The sequence below is a fragment of the Bombyx mori genome, chromosome 22 (assembly GCF_030269925.1).
Source record: "Bombyx mori chromosome 22, ASM3026992v2".
NCBI lineage: Eukaryota > Metazoa > Arthropoda > Insecta > Lepidoptera > Bombycidae > Bombyx > Bombyx mori.
The window spans coordinates 6,664,249-6,687,472 of NC_085128.1; the positions used below are offsets into that span (position 1 = coordinate 6,664,249).

At 35.2% G+C, this 23,224-nt stretch overlaps 2 protein-coding genes across 5 annotated transcripts in view; one reads left to right on the forward strand and one right to left on the reverse strand.

Moving 5' to 3' along the window:
- Positions 1 to 5,901: 5,901 nt before the first annotated feature.
- On the forward strand, positions 5,902 to 8,757 carry LOC101741318 (formylglycine-generating enzyme). Its single transcript, XM_004931896.4, has 4 exons — positions 5,902 to 6,655; positions 7,014 to 7,185; positions 7,760 to 7,919; positions 8,424 to 8,757. The coding sequence occupies exons 1-4, from the start codon at positions 6,133 to 6,135 to the stop codon at positions 8,562 to 8,564; spliced, it is 996 nt and encodes a 331-aa protein (XP_004931953.3). The 5' UTR covers positions 5,902 to 6,132; the 3' UTR covers positions 8,565 to 8,757.
- Positions 8,758 to 16,835: 8,078 nt separating this feature from the next.
- The window catches only part of LOC101741086 (elongation of very long chain fatty acids protein AAEL008004), a 34,246-nt gene continuing 27,857 nt past the window's right edge, over positions 16,836 to 23,224 (reverse strand). For 2 of the 4 annotated variants that reach the window (XM_004931894.4, XM_062674893.1), the window contains 5 exons: positions 22,698 to 22,781; positions 20,186 to 20,242; positions 19,107 to 19,349; positions 18,859 to 19,011; positions 16,836 to 18,776 (listed from right to left, as the gene is read on the reverse strand). In XM_004931894.4, coding sequence (XP_004931951.2) covers positions 18,627 to 18,776; positions 18,859 to 19,011; positions 19,107 to 19,349; positions 20,186 to 20,242; positions 22,698 to 22,781 — 687 coding nt within the window. In that variant the 3' untranslated portion in view covers positions 16,836 to 18,626. Of the gene's footprint in view, positions 18,777 to 18,858; positions 19,012 to 19,106; positions 19,350 to 20,185; positions 20,243 to 22,697; positions 22,782 to 23,114; positions 23,196 to 23,224 lie in introns of all 4 variants that reach the window. The other 2 variants (XM_004931895.3, XM_062674894.1) reach the window with 1 other exon arrangement.

Consider the following 23,224-nt stretch of genomic DNA (forward strand, 5'->3'; position numbering starts at 1 on the left):
GTCTCCATATACTTAGGTATTATACCTACCTACACGGTGTTTACCGTAGATGCACCGTAATCTGGTCTCTATCTACCGTCAAGGTAATATTATTATTACCTGGTCAAATATTACCGTATTAACATTATAAATTACGTTTTTGTAAATATTTTATCATTTACTGAGTACTTAAAACGAATCTCAGTCTATCAACTTAATAAATTTTGCAATGGCAATATTACAAAAATCCCAAGAGGAATCCCCAATGACAAGAAGTTTATCTCCACCACGCAATCTGTTCTCGTCCTTATTTCTACATAAGAAAGAAATAAAGTACGTGTGACCTCCCGATCCATTAACGGTGCTTTTAGGTACCTATTTACCTCAAGCACCGGACAGACCGGTCACCGTCCTCGCCGAAACCGTCGCTTGCGACGAAGGGCTCGATAAGTAAATTAACCCATAGATACAACCCCTATGAGTTTCTCGCCAGATCTTCTCAGTGGGTCGCGTTTCCGATCCTATGGTAGACTCTGCGAAGCACTGCTCTTGGAAGCGATGGTGCGAAGCACATCTCAATGGACCAGTGCTAGTAACACTCTCGGTTTGAACCCCGTGAGCTCATCTACACGTAAAGCTTTTTTTTTTTATTGCTTTATTGCTATTCAAACTGAAACGCATTACTGCTTCACGGCAGCAATAGGCATGGTTGTGGTACCTATCCGCGCGGACTCACAAGAGGTCGTACCACCAGTATAAATGGCCACTAGAGGCCTATCAGCATCAGTTGAAAAAAAATGTACGTCTGATGGATGAAAGACGTAAAGTTTCAGGCCAAATAACGACATGTTGTCAAAAATGAATAAATCCATCGATGAAAAAAACACTGCCGTGCTAGGAGAAATTCAGAATAACAACAAAATATTCAGACTTGATTGGTTCATTCATAATAATGTTTTTTCCTTTGAAAAATTACACGGTAATTTACACGGTATACTTTTACTAAATTCAACATATCTTTGCAACACGGTAGTTCTTGATTTATTACTTGATTTATTGACATAGGTACATGGAGACTTTGAACCCAATACAAACTGAAAAAAAGAACATCAAGAGAAAACACCTACTCCCACTATTATCTGTCTGTTCATTATTACACCGGTCACTCACATGCGCACGAATACGCAAACCTGCAAGTGTAGGACGACATTTGCGAATGATTATGCAAAGTTTTCGCAGCATTCGTGGTTTTCCAAGCTGTGTCGGTTTTTTAACAGACATCAAAGCGCGCGAACCTCGAACCTTCGCGTAGTCTCCCACACATTCGCTTGCCCAGTTGCGCCGACGATTGCGAAGGTAACGGACGTATCGCCATTTTCATAGTTCGTGACGTCTACTGTGTAGCGTATCTTCATTAAAAGAAATCCCATAAAAACAGCATGGCTGATAATGATGTCTGGGAAAGAATTCAAAACTCTTTTTCTTTTCAACGTTCTATTGACGACTTAAAAAGGAGGAGAAATTCGTGAGACATTCGTAAACAAGTGTAGGAGGAAGCGCAAACGGGTTCGCAAATTGAGTATGCGAACCCATTTGCACAGTCGCTAGGTTTGCGAATGATTGTTTGACGGCCCTTCACATGCGCGCAAACATTCGTACAATGTACGTATATTCTCGCGCATGTCAGTGGCCGGCATTAGTCTCTGAACTAAGTAGCCATAGATATGTTTAAGTTGACATAGAGGTCTTTATATAAAGTCAAAGGTCTATACCAGGCACTGAAGTAGGAAACCTATGGAAATGAAACGTCAACAAAAAATTCGTGCCACTGTGACGCATTGAAGTAGGAAACCTATGGAAATGAAACGTCAACAAAAAATTCGTGCCACTGTGACGTCATCTGGCCACAAAACATGGCGGCTTTAGTGCTGCTCAGAAGATTTTAATGTTAGTAGGTTTTATCGATAAACGTTCTTGGCTTATTTTATTTTAAATATTGTTGTGTATGAATGTATTTGTAGAAATTATACTTTAATAGGAATTAAGTATATTGTTATGTGCAAAGATGATGTGATTTAGATATTATGTGAAATCTAAGACGAGTTCGTGCTTCAAATTTTCCAAGTAAACGATATGACGATTTTTAAAATTTGCTACACTGATTTTATAAAGTTGTCGTTTGCCGCAAAACATAAAGATATGGCATAGTACAGTGCCATCAGCCCATTTCTATCATGCTAAATGTTATCGTATTTTGAGTACGTGTTTTTCTTAGACTATTACAATCTATTTTAATTGTTTTGCTGACTCTAAAGTCCGTAACACACTACCGCAGCGCACCCCAAGGAAGGTGCGCCGCACCATTTGAATCACTTTCACTTGAGAGTGATTCAAATTTTAAACTTATCAAGGGACCGCGTGAAAAAAAAACACCTACAGAACATTTATTCATTATTAAAAACGTCATTCCTTGTGACTTCCTCTCTAAAATCACTTAATTATTAAATATTTAACGAATTTACAATAGTGTTTTACTCACTGCGAATAAAACTATTTTATTTAAATAGTTCCGAAGAGATTTTGTCGGTAGCCTTTTTCCCGAAATATCTTCAAAATGGGTGCTATTTATATAAGCAATTGTACGTATAGAACAATATGTCGTGTCCCTACTATATAGGTCTATGCTCCGTCTAATGAGGCCGAAAATCCGCCATGTTTAGCGCGCCAAATGTCATTGTCACGTAAGTTCGGCCGTCTGTTTTGGGTTGTACATTATTTATTGACTTTGATATCGATTTAATATGATTGATTATATAAAATTTCATAATTTATCATGCTTAAAACATACAAAAATAATAATTAAAAAGTTTTTTATAGGATCTCAAGAAAGTCGATGCCCTAAAACTATTATCTATATGTATTTAAATTCATTATGGAGCCCTCATCCGAAAAATCCATTTTTCGGTCGGAATCTATTGATCATGACACTAATCATAAATACCACTTTAAAATATGTCATCAAAACATATTTAGACATTCTGTTTAGATATTTCGGGAAAAAGGCTACCGACAAAATCTCTTCGGAACTATTTAAATAAAATAGTTTTATTCCGCAGTGAGTAAAACACTATTGTAAATTTGTTAAATATTTAATAATTAAGTGATTTTAGAGAGGAAGTCACAAGGAATGACGTTTGTAATTAATGAATAAATGTTCTGTAGGTGTTTTTTTTTTTCACGCGCTCCCTTGATAAGTTTAAAATTTGAATCACTCTCAAGCGAAAGTGATTCAAATGGTGCGGCGCACCTTCCTTGGGGTGCGCTGCGGTAGTATGTTACAGACTTTAGAGTCAGCAAAACAATTAAAATAGATTGTAATAGTCTAAGAGAAACACGTACTCAAAATACGATAACATTTAGCATGCTAGAAATGGGCTGATGGCTTTGAACTACGCCATATCTTTATGTTTTGCGACAAACGACAACTTTATAAAATCAGTGTAGCAACTTTTAAAAATCATCATATCGTTTACTTGGCAAATTCGAAGGACGAACTTGTCTTAGATTTCACCCATCTAAATCATATCATATTTGCACATAACAATATACCTACTTACTTCCCTATAAGTATAAATTCTACAAATAAATAATACTCAACAATATTTAAAATAAAATGAGCCAAGAATGTTTATCGATAAAACCTGATAACATTGAAATCTTTTGCACAGCACTAAAGCCGCCATGTTTTGTGGCCAGATGACGTCACAGTGGCACGAAATTTTGGTTGACGTTTCATTTCCATAGGTTTCCTACTTCATTGAGACGGAGACGGAGATATTTACGTATATTCATGTTTCATTTTATGTACGCACTGAAATACTGTTATATTGTTTTCCTGCGAGTTAAAGTGCTGAGTAAGAACGAGATAGATATATGTTTATGTGTGTGCCTTCAAAATGGATGCTATTTATATAAGCAATTGTACGTATTGAACAATATGTCGTGTCCCTACTATATAGGTCTATGCCCAAAACAGACGGCCAAACTGACGTGACAATGACATTTGGCGCGCTAAGCATGGCGGATTTTCGACCTCATTAGACGGAGACGGAGACATTTACGTATATTCATGTTTCATTTTATGTACGCACTGAAATACTGTTATATTGTTTTCCTGCGAGTTAAAGTTCTGAGTAAGAACGAGATAGATATATGTTTATGTGTGTGCCTTCAAAATGGGTGCTATTTATATAAGCAATTGTACGCATAGAACATTATGTCGTGTCCCTACTATATAGGTCTATGATACCAGGCCATAAACTCAAAAAAAAAAAAGATATGTTTACACTGTTTACAGTACCGTACAATGGGGTAAATAGGGACAAAATCGACCTTCAGATTGAATTTTAAAATAGTTCCAATTAAATAGTCACTGCTCAACGAAAGAAATAAGTTGAGTCTTGAACGTACCTAGGTGATAAAAACCGTTACATAATTTTAATTATTCATTTTAAAGAAATAATCGGTAAAATAATGGTCGTCCCAATTTACCCAGCGTCCGGGGTAAATTGACACGGTTAAGGGTTAAATTGGGATATTTGTAAGGGTTGTCAACTCGCAGTACTGCGATATATAGGTAGGTGCCATATAATTATTTATATGGACCGAAATGATGAATACAATCCATAATTTAAGCACAATACACAACATAGTGTAAATTAAGCTGGTTTCTATTCCGAAGCGATGTGACGTGAATGATAATCAACAATACAATGATCAAAAAACAGTATGTGCATGTTATATTTTAGAAAATTATTAATTATTTCCTTAAAAATCACAACTCTGAAACAAAATGATAAAATAGAATAAAAAATAGAAAACAAAAGGACTGGAAATGCAATAATACAATTTTATTTAATCAACATTTTCAAAATAATCTTTGAGCAAGAGTAAGATATCAGGTGAATAAGTTAAAAAACAGCTTTATCTGATTACTGCCAATAATAACAAAAATAAAAGAAATTCTTTCTAAGCTAAATAACTAAACTCAATTAATTCACTCACTCATAATTGGATATCTCGGATTTTTAATTAATGTTACATTTAAAATCTGAGGCCTGTTTTTATTTGTGTGTGCGTTTTGAATGTTAACAAAATCATGATTCGACGCGTGAATAGATTCTGAAATAACAAAAGTTTTGATTCGTTTGAGTTCTTTTAACTTTTAATTTTTTTTATTGCTATAAAGAACATACGACCGGGCAGATTTTACAAGGTAAATGTCGCGAAAAAAAAGTAATTATATATATACTTTTATTTTACCTATAATACTTACATAAACTAATTGATAAACACATTAACCTTCTTTACATCACGCAATTAAGTGATAGTATAGGCTAAAAAATCTATTATAAGATATCAGTGACAACCCTAACAAGCCATCCCTATTTTGTCTTTTGGCGTTCCAATTTTGTGTTTTCTCGTCCCTAATTTTTCCAGTCTCGTTCCCAATTACCCTACAAACGTCCCAATTTTCCCCAAAAAGAAAGGAAAAAATATACATTTTTTATTTTGTCGAAATATTGTATTTAAAATAAGAATATTGCAACTTACCGTTTGTTGTGGTATTTCCAGGTGTATTAAAAACTTATATAAACTGTGATCTTATTGAAAAAACAACGATAATATTACTTTTTTTTAAAGTTCTTTAAGCTGTTTTAAAACGCACTTTTCAACCACTATTTTCAATTTAATTTGACGAATTTTTGGGACCAACTTAACTCATATTTAGTACTTGCATAGTTAACTTGGTTTTTCTTCTATACATTGATAAATATTAACATAAACAAAATTAGGTAGATTCCGTGCTACAGGTACTTTGAGAATCTTCCGCAGGTTTGTCCCAATTTACCCCAGGATCCCAATTTACCCCATGTCATGGTACGTGCCTACTCCAAGGAACGGCGGTCAGCGACTCTCGCATATTTACAAAACAATTCATGACATTTCACACTAGTTATACATAACTGAAAAGTAGACCATTACTTTCATCTTACCTGTTTTTCTTCAGTATTGCACAAATGAAATGCAACTCCTTTAACTTAAACGGCTCCAAGTTTTAAATTAGGTCTTGTTGTTATTGAATTAATAAATATGCATCTATCTATATGCCTTGTTTGGCTTACACAAATTATCTTTCCTTTGGTCGGAAGTGATTGTGGCTGCAGTGTGAATAGAAATGGAGAAAAAGACCGAAATAATTTATATTCAGGCAATAACAATGAACAATGCTCTGTTGAAAATATAAGTGATAAAGTTGAAGATGAACAGCGGTCTAACGAAATGATGGTATTAGTGCCGGGTGGGGAATACCAATATGGAACTGATGACATTGTAATTGAAAATGATAATGAAGGACCAAAGCGAATTGTCAAAGTTAAAAGTTTTTTTTTGGATAAGTATGAAGTATCAAATCAGGATTTTAAACACTTTACTAGAGTTACAAATTATAAGACTGAGGCAGATATTTTTGGAGACAGTTTTGTGTTTGCACTTTTTCTGAATAATACCTTTAAAGAAAAAATCAAAGATTTTCGAGTTGCCCAAGCTACTTGGTGGTACAAAGTGTTTGGTGCCAATTGGAACCATCCTTTTGGACCCGATTCTAGTATAACAGGTAATTTATTAATGTAAAAATATACATGTTAAGAGGAATTATTGCTTGTACCTAGTTCATAAATAGGTATTCTGTTGTCTCCACCATGAATAATAACATTGCAACCTAATACAATGTTAATGCAATTCCTTGCAAATTATAAGTCCCTATATTATATCTGGTGTGGGAGGGATCTTACAAAATCTATCCAATCACATGATAACATGTGAAAATATGATTTAGACTGACATCAACTGTAAGTATTAGGAGTCTTATCAGTAACAGTAGACTTACATGCAATGATGATGAAGTTGATACTATTAACAACGTCAATGATGATGATGATTGTGATACATTTTAAACAATATTCTGTGTTTAGATGTAATGGATCACCCAGTTATACATGTATCCTGGAATGATGCGAAAGCCTATTGTAAGTGGAGAAGGGCAAGACTACCTACTGAAATAGAATGGGAAGCAGCATGTAGAGGTGGACATCAAGACATTAAGTATCCTTGGGGAAATAAGCTTTTCCCAGAACGACAATACAAGTAGAGTTAATTAATTAAATAATAATATATTATAATAATTAATAATTTTATGTTAAAGGGCAGTATTTTGTAGGCAGCTGCTTTGCTGTGCTCTGGCATTGCTGATATCCATAAGTGATGGCGACTACACACCATGAAGTGGCCACCTACATACAATGGCAATAAAAAAAATAGAATTTCTAAGACTGTTACTATTCACCTTAAAAGTTTTATTAGAGCCTCAAAAAATTACTAGTAGGGCATATTTTAAGCCTGCATGGGTACCATTCTCTCAGTTTGTTTGCCGAGTGCTTTGTGTAGAAGTTGGTGCAGCAGCAGCAACAATTCTATTAAGACTCACCTTGTGTACCATTTAAGAGCAACAGCAAGGCAGTAAGCTCACCACCGATCTATACAATAAATATGTTTTTACATTTAAAACAAATTCATCAAAACTGGCCCCACATAAAGTGAGCTAAGGGCAAGAATAAGAAGATGATTTAAAGCAAATCCACCAAACTTTGTATCTAATATATTATAATAATATGTTTCTCTTCTTTGTTCCGTTTTGTTGTACAAACTTTTTTCCCCTCAGGGCAAATATTTGGCAAGGAACCTTTCCACATCATAACTCTGCCAAAGATAATTTTGTTGGTACAAACCCTGTAGAATTATTTCCTCAAAACGATTTTGGTCTTCATAACATGGCTGGAAATGTTTGGGAATGGACAGAAGATGCATGGACTGAAGATGATGTAAGTGAATTATAAGTACAGTCAAATGTCAAAACAAATATATAAGGTTTTATTGAAAGTTATGAAATTGATTATATGCAACATGTGACTGAATAGGCAGATACAAAGTTACTTTTTCTGATGTTGGGGCTAGAAAAATTGTGAAAACTTCCTTAGAAGTAAAAAGAGTTTTGAATGTTTGGTATGTAAAATCATATCATTTCTTAAAACTTGGTACACATGAATTCTGCGTATTGATGTGTAGCAAGCAATGTAAAATACACAATATTCTCTTAAGAACCTCAAAGAAACTGTAATATATATTGGGAAATTTCTTTTAGATAATGTTTTGTATAATTTTAAATAAAAAAACTTGATACATCTGAGTTTGTTCAACCATCAACACAATAAATATCCACACTGCGGTGGTAATGGGCTGAATGCTAAAGGGGTATATTTCTTGAAATAATTATTGATGTCTATGTGATGACATACAACTGGTAAAACTGTATTTTTATATTTCAGCCCAAAGAGAAGGTGAAGAAAGGTGGTTCGTATTTATGCCACCATTCCTATTGTTACCGATATAGATGTTCAGCACGATCACATAACACTATAGATAGTTCAGCAGGGAATTTAGGATTTCGGTGTGCTAAATCAATTTAATTATGTATTATTTTTTAAGTTAAGATAATAGTAACATAATATAATAATATAAAGGTAGGTACTTAATAAATAAAAGTTAAATCAACCTGTTCATTTTGTTATTTTTATATATTATTGTTTTAACATTTCAATTGTGACATTTTCTAGGATAATTTGTATCATGAAAGACTTTAATAAATGTTATTAAATGAAATTCGTAGGTAGTATTTTAATTTTAATTCATTTTTAACTTTTTAGGTACTGACATGACCTAAGTATACTAAAGTAAGCAAAAAAAAAAAAAAATATTTTTTTTATAAATTAAAAGTAGTACCAATTTAGGTCTACACTTGACTAAAACCATGTATTTTTTAAAAGACAAGTATATGAAAGATAGTCCTAATCTTATACATTTAAACGAGCAATTCTTGTATATTAATTAATATATATACAATCTGAATCTCGGAAACGGCTCCAACGATTTTCATAAAATTTAGTATACAGGGAATTTTGGGGGCGATAAATCGATCTAGCTACGATTTATTTTCAGAAAATGTTGTTTTATTCGTGTTTTTAATAATCAACTCTTCCCGACATCTATTGGCGAATAATAATACTATTTTTCTTAATTGAGGGCAACTAACCGCTTTAAAGACACAAGATGACGTTATCAAAAAAAATTATATAATAAAATATAATATTTTTTTTACTTTTTTTTTATTGCTTAGATGTATCGACGAGCTCACAGCCCACCTGGTGTTAAATGGTTACTGGAGCCCATAGACATCCACAACGTAAATGCGCCACCCACCTCGAGATAAGTTCTAAGGTCTCAGTAGTTACAACGGCTACCCCACCCTTCGAACCGAAACGCATTACTGCTTCACGGCGGAAATAGGCGGGGTGGTGTTACCTACCCGTGCGGACTCCCAAGAGGTCCTACCACCAGTGATCTCAGTATAGTTACAACGGCTACCCCACCCTTCGAACCGAAACGCATTACTGCTTCACGGCGGAAATAGGCGGGGTGGTGGTACCTACCCGTGCGGACTCCCAAGAGGTCCTACCACCAGTGAATCTGGTAATTGTTATACATACTAATATTATAAATGCAAAAATAACTCTGTCTCTATTTTTGTCCAGACACAGCCCACTGAGTTTCTCGCCGGATCTTCTCAGTGGGTCGCGTTTCCGATCCGGTGGTAGATTCTGCGCAGCACGGCTCTTGCTGGGGTTCGTGTTAGCAACGTCGTCAGGTTTAGTGTATATGGGTCTATGGGTTTGAGCCCTCTGAGCTCACCTATTAGTTAAGGTTACGCTGAAATAGCCTCTCTAGGCTATCAGCACAGGTAGGGGAAAAAAAAGCGTGCGCCGCTTCGATCAACAATAGTAACTAGATTTCGGGTCGGTGCAAAAATCCGTCTCGTTAAAATTAAATAACAGCTCACTTGAGATGTGAGCTCTTATTATGTTTAGTTCTCTTCAGACACCAACCGTCAACCAGACGTCAACCCGTCTCACAATGCAGCAGTGTGTATTCAAAAGTTGCAAAAATAATGCCCGAAAAACCAATTTACCGGCCGGAGTATCTTACTTTCGGTAAGCACATGAACTTTAAGTTATATTTTAAGCTTTAATAAATAATTGTTGCGTCTATTTCTTAGATGTATCTTGAGGTGGCCAAGAAAATGAATAAATGCGTTTACTTCTTCAAATACTCATTATATTATTTTTAATTAATTTACAAATATAGAATTGAAATGCGCGTCCATCTTTTTTCTTCGTGTTATAATAATTTTAAATTTTGACAATTGGTGCCACTGTTGCGTTTCCTGTTTTGTGATTGGTTCGTGCGATATGACGTCATCGTTGGCCAATCACAGCCATCAATGTATTACGTGACGTTGATTCGTTAACATGCTCCCGGCCTTGGAAGCACCAGGTTCCAACAATTGGCGGTGATCATTCAGGAACCCAGTAGCTGCTACCGTGCGTAATCATTCTTCATATAAGGGAAGCGGACAGATTTTGGAGAATGCCCGTCTCACTATCCCATCCTCTTTGCGAATATCAGCCACACGTGACAAGCTGTCTTTGCCTGGATATGTTTTGATAATTCGTCCCAAGCTCCATTTCAATGGCGGTAAGTTGTCATCTTTTATAAGAACCAACATGTTTTCCTTGAGCTCACCCTTATGTTGGTACCATTTGCTCCTGGTTTGCATCTCTGACACGTATTCTTTAGCTCAGCGGCTCCAGAAGTGCTGGCGGATCTGTTCAACTCTCTGGTATCTGGTAAGTCGACTAGCCGGAACATCGTGAAGGTCATCAGGTACAGGTGCAGTTAGCGGACGGCCAACCAAAAAATGAGCTGGGATAAGTGGAAGAAAATCCTGTGGATCTGAGGACATAGGGTTTAAAGGTCGGGAGTTGAGGACAGCTTCAACCTGCGATAGTACTGTGCTCATTTCTTCAAATGTAAGGTGTGCGTTGCCAACCACACGCCGCAAATGATACTTACAGCTTTTAACACCAGCCACCCACAAGCCCCTAAAATGACTAACATAACACGGTATCAATCTAAAATTTATATTTTGAGAAATCGCGTAGATATGCCTTAATGTCATCTGAACAACAATTTAAAAACTTTGCGAATTCATTCATTGCGCCTACAAAGTTGCGCCCTTTATCGGAGTATATTTCAATAGCTTTTCCTCGACGTGAAATGAACATCTTCAGTACCAACAAATAAGCATCTGATGAAAGGTCGGTCACAAGCTCGAGATGTACAGTGCGTGAAGCAAAACATACAAATAAACATATATACGATTTTTGTAATCTTGCTCCCCTACCCCTACGATTTAAAATGAACACTGGTCCTGCATAATCCACTCCACAGCGTAAGAAGGGAAAACCTGGCTGCAGCCGTTCTCGAGGCAGATTCCCCATTATGGGATTAAGAGTTACAGCGCGCAATCGGGCAAACTTCATACAACTATGTACCAGCTTCTTAGCAAGATTACGACCTCCAATAGGCCACCATGACTCTCGTAACGTATACAAAAGAAGTTGCGGCGCAGCATGCATCATTCGAGTGTGTTCGTATTCAAACAATAAAACTGTAAAATTATGTAGTTCTATACATATGGGTTCAATACGCATAGCATAGCTGTATGTGTATGTTATTTAACAATGATAGGCAAGAAACAAATCGATCCCATACTTGCGTGACGTCACAAGGAACCGGTTCATCCCAAATAAGTTTCAACAGCCAACATTTTTGTAATAATATCTTAGCGATAGTAATAACTGGACTAATTAAACCTAAGGGGTCATAAATTTGTGATGCGCTAGATAAAATAATGCGTTTCGTAATAATATTGTTGGCATTATACTTAATTTGCGTGTAAAACATTAATTCATCTAACTTATTATTATCCAATCCATCTAATACCGTACAGTTTTGTTTTGAACGTTATCTCTTGCTAGGCCGAGTTTTTTTGTAACATTTTGCACATCGTCATTAGTAGTGCAGTCAAAGTTAAATATCCATTTACGTAAAATTAAACTAGCCGATTTTAAAACCTTATCAGTGCCTTCGCAAATTTGATTTAATCTTGAAATACTATTTTGACTACAAATTAAGTCGTCCACGTAAAAATTATCATTAGGTTTCTTTCACGTACGGAACCTCACACTCTTGCGCTAATTGTTTTAAACACACCGTGATGAGGTAAAAAATAATGTGGTGTTTAATAACTATGTACAAGACTCATGTGGCGTAAGTTAATGTATTCGTGTATAAAGTCGATATACATTTGTTTGTAAGTAGGATTACGTTGCAGCCTTTTTTCTAAAGCGTATAAAGTGACGTTCAGCTTGTGTGCGCGTGTCACCTAGTAACTTCGGAGAGTGCTTGAACGGAAATCGAACCTTAAACCGCCCGTCCGTGAGGTTGTTTTAATAAAGTGCTCCTTACAGGTGCGCTTCTCGTTACTTAACTTAGGAAAATTAATTGGTAATTCTTCGATTTCCCAAAAATTGCGTAATAATTGATCTAATGAGCACGTGTCACTGTCAACGGTTTGCGTAAAGTTACAGCTAACATGTCTTTGTTTGCGTGTAAAAGATTGAAATGAGCCCGAGATTATCCAACCAAGATGCGTATTTTGGAGATGGGAGCCATTTTTAAGTCGTATTTTACCTTCTCTAATTCCCAAAACAAATCCGCGCCTATTAATAAATCGATCGGCTGACTATCATAAAACGTCGGATCTGCTAGTACAATGTTATCCGGTATGGTAAACAAATTAGCGTTATATGTCTTCATAGGTAAGTTTGATGTTATTTGTGGTAGAATTAAACACTGAATGCGTGCAGCATAACTACTAGTGCGTGATTGGATCTCTATATTACAGTATTGCGAACACTGTAATATTGAATTCCCTACGCCGTTAATTTTTTGAGTGGACTGTAATATTTGTGGATTTAATTTGTCACAAAGTGTTTGTGTGATGAATGAACGTTCGCTGCCACTATCGAGTAAAGCGCGCGCTTGATGGTAAACACCCGACTGGCTACGTATTTCTACAATAGCTGTGGACAGCAAAACTGGTTGCGCTGGATGCATGTTATCAATTGTGTCAGTAGTTTGCGCCTGAAAAGAGTGTGCGTTCGAGTTATCTTTCGTATTAGACGGGACGGCTGATTGTTCACAAGATGGCAACGTAACTTTAGGGAAACTATGATCATAATTTTTAATGACATCGCAAATTAATGAATTATGTTTTTTATCACATTTTCGACACGGCCCGAACACACAGGTGTCAACAGTATGTCCTGGACGCATGCAATTAGGGCACAACTGTTTGGTTTGGATAAATTTTAATCTATTTTGTACACTAAGGTCCAAAAACTTTTGACATGAATATAGCGGATGTAAATCATTACACATTATACAGGGTCTGTAATTACGTGCATTCTTTCCTTGTGATTTATTATTATTATTTGGTTTATTTGAAACTATATTGCAATGAAATTTAGATGTTAACTGGTTACTGAATTGCTTTTTATTATTGTCTGTCGCGCTATATACGCCTGCTTTACTGTGTGATACTATAAGTGTTTCCAAAATATCCGCCCTATTTCTAAGAAACTGAAGTAAGTCATTTAGTTGAACTACAGTTTTGGTGTTATTGGTTGATGTAATTAAACTACACTTGTGCTGTTCCCATTCCCGTTCGGTAATGGAATCTAATTTTGTGACAATAATGTAAATGATTAACGTATCCCAATACTCTGTAGATTCCCCTAAAAGCTTTAAAGCGCGGAGGTTTTTTAAAATATTATCAATTAATTTGCGTAATTGCACTGGTGATTCTTTGGTCAACGATTGCATGGTAAACATGGATTTGACATGGTTATGTACTAATAATTTCGTATTATCAAATCGATTTAACAGTAGTTCCCAAGCAACTTTATAATTATTAGCAGAGAATTCTATGGAATCTATGACCGATTTAGCGTTACCGGACAAAGACGATTTTAAATAATGAAATTTTTGAATTTCTGTAATTGTTTCACTATTATGTATCAATGACAAAAATGTATCGCGGAACTCTAACCAGTGCTCATATAAGCCGTCAAAGGTGGGGACAGATATAGTGGGTAATTTAATACTTTTGGAACTTGTAATCGGTGGTTCAGACATCATACCTTTTGACTTTTCATCAGCGGTGGTCAGACATTCAGCAAGGGCAAGAATATTATAATATTTTTGCTCGAAATCTTCACGCGATTCTAACTGTTTTTCAATATCAATTTCAACACTAATGTCTTCTATTTGAGTCTGAACGAGGTTAAAATCATTCATTAAACTTTGCGATCCTGCCACCCGCAGTTTTAGCTCGGTACGTTGATGAATAGTTAATTCTACACCTTCGAATGAATTCACGTATTTTCCAAAGTTAGTCAAACGACATTTAATAGATGCGCGTTTTTTTGTAAGATCTTTCATCAATAATTCTACATTCATTCTACATTCTTCAATAATCTTCTGATGTAGCCATTGTGGAAACAAGTAAATGGTGGTGTACTTACAGTTTTTAAATAATAAAACAAAAAAGTACGTACGCAAAATGAAAAACAAAAAAGGTTTGAAGAAAGCAGAGTACTACTATATGAGTCGTCTATTATCAAAGGCGGCAATCTGTACATTTGGACAAAAATTTTTTATTGATATGTCAATACAGATTTATTTGAATATAATCGTCCCCTTCAAAGAATACGGTTCAAAACCTGCATTAAATAAAGGTTAATAGTTAACCTGTTATTTATCTAAGATGTCGTTCCGAAGAGTTTTGTGACTGCCAATGGAATACAAAGTCAATAATTCGTTTTTCTGATTTACCAATCATTGTCCAAAAGTCAGATTGCCGCCTTTGATAATAGTCGACTCATATACGCGAAGGGGAAAAATTTAGCAAATTTTGGTTAGCACGCCTTGCCAAAGCACTGTAATCTTGCGAAGCTGGTGAGATTTTCCGAATTTTCCTTTTCAATGGCCGATGCGTCTCTCAAGTAAGCGTCTGGTTCAACTTAATTGATGATCTGGTGCTGAAGGTCCAATAGAAATGTTGCGTCTATTTCTTAGATGTATCTTGAGGTGGCCAAGAAAATGAATAAATGCGTTTACTTCTTCAAATACTCATTATATTATTTTTAATTAATTTACAAATATAGAATTGAAATGCGCGTCCATCTTTTTTTCTTCGTGTTATAATAATTTTAAATTTTGACAATTGGTGCCACTGTTGCGTTTCCTGTTTTGTGATTGGTTCGTGCGATATGACGTCATCGTTGGCCAATCACAGCCATCAATGTATTACGTGACGTTGATTCGTTAACAATAATATTAAATTTTAAACAAAAATACCGATCTTTAACCCCGCTACAAATTTTGGCCAAGGCTCGCCAACACATGGACGAACTTTTGTTGAACAGAACGGTAAATGATGGAGTAGATTTGTGTTGTAATAATTTTTAAAAATTTGTTAGCAGTACTTCAAAATTGGTTAGTTAAAATGGTTACTTCGTTACAACGTTACCACCACCCTGCTTATTTCTGCCGTGAAGCAGTAATGCGTTCAGTTTGAAGGGTGGGGCAGCCGTTGTAACTATACTAGACCTTAGAAGTTTATTTATTTATTATTAACATAGAAGTAGAAACACAAGCATAATGTGCATCTGTGCTTGAACTAGGTGATAAAACCTGTATCTCAAGCAGCAGTGCTCCTCGTACAAAGAATACAACAGCTTTACTTCACAGAAACAGAAAGTTAATAGACAAGAAATACACTGAAATTCATAGAACTTATATCTCAAGGTGGGTGGCGCATTTACGTTGTAGATGTCTATGGGCTTCAGTAACCACTTAACACCAGGCGGGCTGTGAGCTCGTCCACCCAACTAAGGAATAAAAAAAAATTGTTGAGGACTTTCTTATCTTGAACACAGATAAGAATATTATTATGAGTTTAAACATTATGACGCCACCTCTTTGGGGTCCAAAGAATACTCCTTGTTTTTCAAATAATGCATAACCAAAGAACGTAATTTTAAATTTGGAACTCGCGCAAACTATTCGCATTCCCGCTTCTCTGCACACCACAGGCGAAATTAATAATAATAACTACTCTTACGGTTAAATCTGGCGTTTTTAATTGCTATATTAATATTTCCAACGTTTCGAATACCTACTTTATAGTTTTCAAGATCGACTTAAGGTCAGTCGTAACCGTGAAAGTCGTCAAATATGTCAGTGACTCGCGGAAACAAGAAAATATTAAAAATATTTAAATCTAAACGAAGCCCGCTTTTTTCAACTGCTATCGCCTCATATAAAGACTTACTACAATTAAAATTGTGAAGTGCTCGCGCATCGTTTTTCGCTGAAAAACAAGAGTCCTTATCAGAGAACATCAGGTGAGTTACGAGTTTTGAATTCTCCGATTCAAGCGGTTACCGCGCCGCCAAAATAACGCTAGCGCCTGCGCATCGCATCGCCTCAGTTTGAAACATTTGCAAACCGCATCGGTGTAGCTATTTACAGGCCACACCTGAATTTATTATTTAGACAAATTACTACGACCCAAAGCACTCATTATGCTAGAAGATTCTCAAAGAAATTCTAATTTTACTTTGCAAATAACACTAATAGAATATGTCCACGACTAAGTTTACAAGGAATGTGAATTCAATAATCATGCACTAGTTAAACTATTAAAACGAATGTTAATTTTATTATATATTTAATTGATAATTTTTGTATAAAAATTACATAAACTGATTTTCATGGTTTATGAAACAAAATTTATATTTACAAATGGCGAGTTTCAGTTTATAACCAACTGCATAAATAAGCAGAAATTTTGTTTGGAGTTATTTAAAAGCACCTTAAAAATTTTGCTAAGTACAAAAAAAAGGAAGACTAAAAATAAGGAAGTTCGTCAGTAGCTACCATTATAACCCGTCATCGATTTGATCTTAATGATGTCACGGTTAGAGTGAAAGATGCGACAATAATAATAATAATCTTTAAAGTCTTACTAATGTTTATAATATCGTAGTTTTTAGTATGACACGAAAGAATAATTTTTCCGATTTTGATAAATAGGCGGGTTCGCAATTATAATTTAAATTCTGCTTAGTTTGTACGGCCATGAGTCCGCATGAGCTTTCATCAACTTTTGGTACATCTGTGATGGTACAAAAATAAAATGAATTTCATATTTTTACCATTTCTTTTTGATAAGTTTGACATATTATTAAGAAAATGTTATGGAGCCCAACAAATCTTATTTTAATTCTGCAACTACACGGATTTGGGGCTGTGAAAAATTATATGGAATCGTGTTTTTTTTCTTTTAGGGTATTAAATAATCTGTGTAGATAAGTACTACTTCAATAATAAGGCAACAACTCTCAATCAGATCTCAACTTCCGAGACGATTGCTCTCAATTAAACGTAAGCAGAAAATAAAACAAGGATTTTAGTTTTATTAAAAAAGTAAATGAGATAAATTGATCACTTTAAACCGTGTATATTATTAGTAGGTATTGAATATTCATAATCATCAGTAATTATTGTTCAATTCATCACTATAACCGTAACATACACATGATATTCATAAATAAAAGTTAATTTAAAAAAATAAATAACCAACACAACCAGTCATTGCAAATTAAAACTAGGATGGATTCTATAAAATAAAATACAGTAACTGTAATTGAGATACAAATAGAAAATTTTCCAACCAATAAAAATAATGTCATTTAACAATTTAGTGTTATAATATAACATGACAGAGGCAGGTTGCCTTAAAATAAAATTATAGTTAATATAATGGTATAGGTACATACTGCTTCATTAGGTATTATATACATATTGTATTGACACTATAAGTAACTGGATTATTGTAATATTTAAAATATTACAATTCTCTCAGAGTGTAGACTGTAAGTAACTTAACAATAGCCATCAAAAAAATATTTTCTCCTAACTAATATTCCAATTACCGTTTATTTACAAGCTTATCAATATTTAGTTTGTAACAATGGTAAAACAGAAGCACCTCTCACGAAAACGAACAAACGATTCGTCTTATCTTAGGAGCTTCCGGATAGGCAACAATCCAAACGGACCGTCGTCGCACCGCCGGTCACGTCCGGCCAACTTTAACATTGACAAAACAAAATTTACATTTTCGTCACCACTTAACCATATGTACACTAGATAAATCACATTTAAGACTACACCTCTAGGGCTACGGAAGCGGAGGCCGCGGCCCCAAGAGTCCGCACGTTACGTCCCGCGACAACCAGGTTACGAATCACAGTCTACTACGGAATGCTAAGACTTTTATCCGTCGATTGGAACGCACAGTACTGCAGAACGCGTTACGCTGTGTCTCACATGGCTGACGGAAAACAGACCGGTTAAGTGTCCGACACCGCGCAACGCACACCGCAGCGTTGTGCGATCCGATCGACAGACCCTAGCTTTAAGAGGGCGGCGGCGCGGCGTCAGTTGCCGGCCGGCAGAACGGTGCGGGCGCGCGGCATCGTGCCGTTCGTGTGAATTTTGTTGAATCCGTTCTTTAGCGAACCGTTCTGGTAGGTCAGCTCTTTGATCTCGGTCGTCTCCAGTTCCGGCTGCGGAGACTTGGCGCGCACCTGTATGAACAATTGATTTGATTTGATTGATTGATTGATGGAGAAAAAGTCATACAATAGAATTAGTTAAACTGTACTGTACCTTAGGTTTAGAGTAAGATTGGTCGTAGAAGTCCTTGAATAGGAAGAAAAACATGACCGCGTGCATTCCTATCCACCAAACGAATGCACGAGGGTAGTCGCATTCGATGAACAACAACTGGAATGCATGTACCATGATGCCGACGAATTGCACCTGTGATAAAATTTACGAACATTATTTCCTTAGTTTCTTTAATCACATGGTTTTCAACTACAAAAAGATAAATATGACCGATTTGATGATCTCACCATTTGCAGAGTTGTCAAATATTTCTTCCACCATAGATATTTCCTCATGTGAGGGCCCATAGCTGCTAGCATGTAGTAGGTATACATGACGATGTGTACAAACGTATTGAGGAGTCCGAAGAACGTAGAGTGTCCGCCTGGCGTGAATTTCACTCCGAACCAAACGGACATGGGCATCACTCCGTGGTGGATCACGTGCAATGTTGATACATGATCAAATTTCTTTCTCAGCACAAAGAAGATCTGTAATGGCATTGTGTAGAATTATAATTCCGTTAATAGGCACTTTAGTTTTTTAGCCTACCTACTGCCAGAAACCTCAAGGGACTATTCTACCTTCAAAGAGTGTGAAGACGAGCTCACGGGACTCAGTCTGAGCCTTTGCAAACATCTTCGTTACTGGTGGTAGGACGTCTTGTGAGTCCGCACGGGTAGGTACCACCACCCTGCCTATTTCTGCCGTGAAGCAGAAATGCGTTTCGGTTTGAAGGGTGAGGCAGTCATTGTAACTATACTAAGACCTTAGAACTCATATCTCAAAATGGGTATCGGCATTTACGCTGTAGAAGTCTGGGCTCCGGTAACCACCAGGTGGGCGTGAGCTTGTCCATCCATCAAAGCAATAAAAAAAAATCTAAAAAAATTGCCTTAGCAAGAGCTGTGCTTCACTGTATGGATCAGAATCAGATCAGTTGTGCTTGTGAGTTAAGCTGGAATCCTTCGTTGCACTCGACAAGTTCGGTGATCGGTGCTTGGAATAATTAAAAGTACCGAGAGTGGATCTGGAGGTTCCGAAATGATGTGTAATTATTTAGTAATAATGAAAACCAACTATTAATTTTAATACTTAGTTTTCAAAATTTAAAAAAAAGTTCATGAATTAATTCAATATTTTTAAAATCATGAATTGATCAGATAGAATAAATAGAAATAATGATAGAATAAATAAATTCATTAATATTGTAAGAAATTCGAGTTATCCAACGTTTTTAGAAACAGTGAAACATGACTTTAATTGAAGTTTCTTGAACAAGGAGTTTTGGATTTAAAAAAAAAGACTTATTTAATCATCATCTTACCGTATCAAAAAACTCCGTGAACTTTGAGAAATAATACCACCAACACGCATGTACCATCTGTTAACGATATTAAAGTAATATGAGTATCATAAAATATTCATTGGTTTATTTTATTAGTGCCTATTCTAAAAGAAACATTCATTTTTACACTGTTATAAATTCCCATTTCCAAGCTTTCAATAGAGTTGTATTTAAATTATGTACAGCCATTATTTTTAGTTTTAATTTTACGCTAAATAGCTTACGTTTTGACTGACTATTTAATATCATCGATTATGATTACCTAGATACAATTAAGGTTGATATACTCAATGAGTTTCTTAAATACAATCGTTAGAGTGCGACCACAAGACTATCGTATACAAGTGTATGATATTGTCATGTGAGATTACCTTTTTACGGTTAACTCTTTTATAAAAACGTGCCTAGATTCAGGGTAGTCAGACAGAAAGCACTATTTAAATGGATCATTCATTTGAGCCGAACTGTTGACGATGACGCTAATTCGCATTCGAGAAAAAAAATCTAATCTTATAATAAAAACATGAATTCATAAGAAGCAATAACTATTATGTTAATGCGTAGCTATGCATGTTACTGTGAATGGATTCAGTAAAAATAAAAAAAATACTAGTTAATAATTAATGTATTTTTTAATATGATGGTTTGAATTAATGTGAGAAGATATATTATTTAGTCGGTTTCTTATCTTATCTTAATTATAATCTTCCACTCTTTATTATTAAAGCGCAAAAACTGTTCCATCTTATAAATTAATTAAACACGCAATAAATCACATACAAATATGAAGGTCCATTAATAAATTAAAAAGCGTTAAGGTGGTAGGCAGCCGCGTTTGCGTTATGGTGCCCTACGGTCTCCCGTAACAACTTTATCAATTGGGCGGTGAGCTTCGTCTATACATCTAAGAATAAAAAATATATGAAAAGTGCATTTTGGTAGCAACTTTTTGTATGAGACCTTCGCTGTACCGAGTTTATTAATTGACTTTATTTTTAGTTAGTTAGACTTAGTTGTTGATTTTAATTATGGAATCACAGCCTGGCGGCTCTAAAATGAATTCACCACGCAAAAAGCGTCAAAAGGTAAGTTAATTTATTAATTTATTTGTACTTGAATCACTACCATAATAATACAATAGATAGTTTTATCATAAACACAGCTGACTCGGACTCTTCCGACGAATCATCTTTGTCTAGTACAGATTACAGCGATTAAAATTCGAACTTTGTAATAATTTATTTAAATAAAAATGTTTTTTACTCCTGAAACTTTGTTTACATTTTTTATCTCGTCTGGTTGGCCTTACTTTACATATAATCTACGGCAAAGCAATTCATGCGGTTTGAAGGACTATCTGGAAAGGTAAATGAGACTGGCCTTGTGGTTCAAGGTCTAAGGATTCCCGCAACCACTTAACATTGGGATGACAGCCTAGTTAGAGAGCAATGAACAGAACAATTAGATCCTTCAGTATTAGAAATGTACTAATCAAACAAACGTTATAAATAGATTGTCTAAAACTTCTGACCTTCTGCGATTTGACGGATTTAATTTAACTAGTATTTAGTAACTAATCCATTTAATTTATTAAGTTTCAAAGATTTTGTATGTGATTTTTTGTTGTGAGAGAACAGTTTATAATGATTTCTATAATACAATCAAATATTCTATTGTAGGATTGCGGTATCGGAATGCCGATATGAAGAGATGATAGCTAAAGATGATCTGATAATGAATCCGATGCCATGAGATATGTTTTTGAGCAAGATGACTTAAATTACATCAAGATCGACGGGCCAGGTCATATCAGTACAGGTCTCGTATTATTTTCCCGATAAGTTTTGAATATGGCAAGTTTTTCGAAATGTTGTGCCGATAGATAATTCAGTATGTATGAGGGTAGTTATCTATTTCGGGATATAATTGATATTGTTCGACGCTAATAACTTTATTTAAATAATACTTAAAGTATATGATACATAACATAAGATGAAGTGTAATTTTGTTAAATATGTGAGTTTATGTGGTCACTTTTTGTAAGGGCAGCAGAAATGATATAGATTTTTACATTGGCAGATTAGCAAGAGGGGTATAACCAAGCATGACATTAAATAGGGAAAAGAATATTGTTATGCTGCGATTTGAAATTTAGTTTGTTTCTTCTCTCAAGCCTATTTTATTTTAAGAACTGCAAATGCGGTAGTTAGGTGGATGTGTCATGAGCCAGCAACCGGGCACTGCCAATAAAACATTTGGAAGGTGGAAATAAATGTATGTATATATGATTTATTTGTAACAAGATTATTTTGTTTTTTGGTTGTACTTTAAGATGTTTGTTCTAAGTTTTCATTTAATTCAATAATTAATAACTATTTCTGAACAAAGTTATTAGCGTTGACTTGATCTATGAATGTTTGCTTATAATGCTTGATCAATTAGTGTAATAAGGTGCTGAGGTAAACATAAAGTAACGAAAGTGATAATTCACCCTCATTGTTTGTGGATGTTTCGAGTGGTCGACCGGCTGACATTGAAAGTTATACCTGCCTGTGAACCAGCCCGCGGCCCCAATCTGAAACAATTGCCAACACCAGGCCCTTATATACATTGGTTGCTACAATTAGTTGTTGAGTATTTTCATACTTTAAATCTATGTTAATGGTATCTACCTACAATGTAGGATACTATGCAACTTCCTGTAGTGTTAGTAATAATACAAAATAACTAAATAGGTATTAATTTATTTCCCAAACTGTAACTAATATAGAACCATTTTTACCCTAAGCTATTTACAGTTTGTATGTGATATTCCTGCAAATTATATGATCTTTGTTTGTATATACACATGAGGGTTAGTGGCATATCTTGATGCAGGGCAAATACATCCCATGTGTTCAAAACTTACTCTAATAGCTACAGGATTGTCTGTGTAGTCCACAGGTTGGCATTTTAAGCTGTAATGAAACAGCCAGCCCCCCATCATACTCTAAATAGAGCATATTAAAAAAATGTATC

Excerpts from the sequence above, each read along its gene's own strand:
- LOC101741318 (XM_004931896.4), top strand. The coding sequence starts at position 6,133 with ATGCATCTATCTATATGCCTTGTTTGGCTTACACAAATTATCTTTCCT. Across the intron at positions 7,186-7,759 it reads TTCCCAGAACGACAATACAA|GGCAAATATTTGGCAAGGAA; the intron begins GTAGAGTTAATT and ends TTTTCCCCTCAG. Across the intron at positions 7,920-8,423 it reads ATGCATGGACTGAAGATGAT|CCCAAAGAGAAGGTGAAGAA; the intron begins GTAAGTGAATTA and ends TTTATATTTCAG.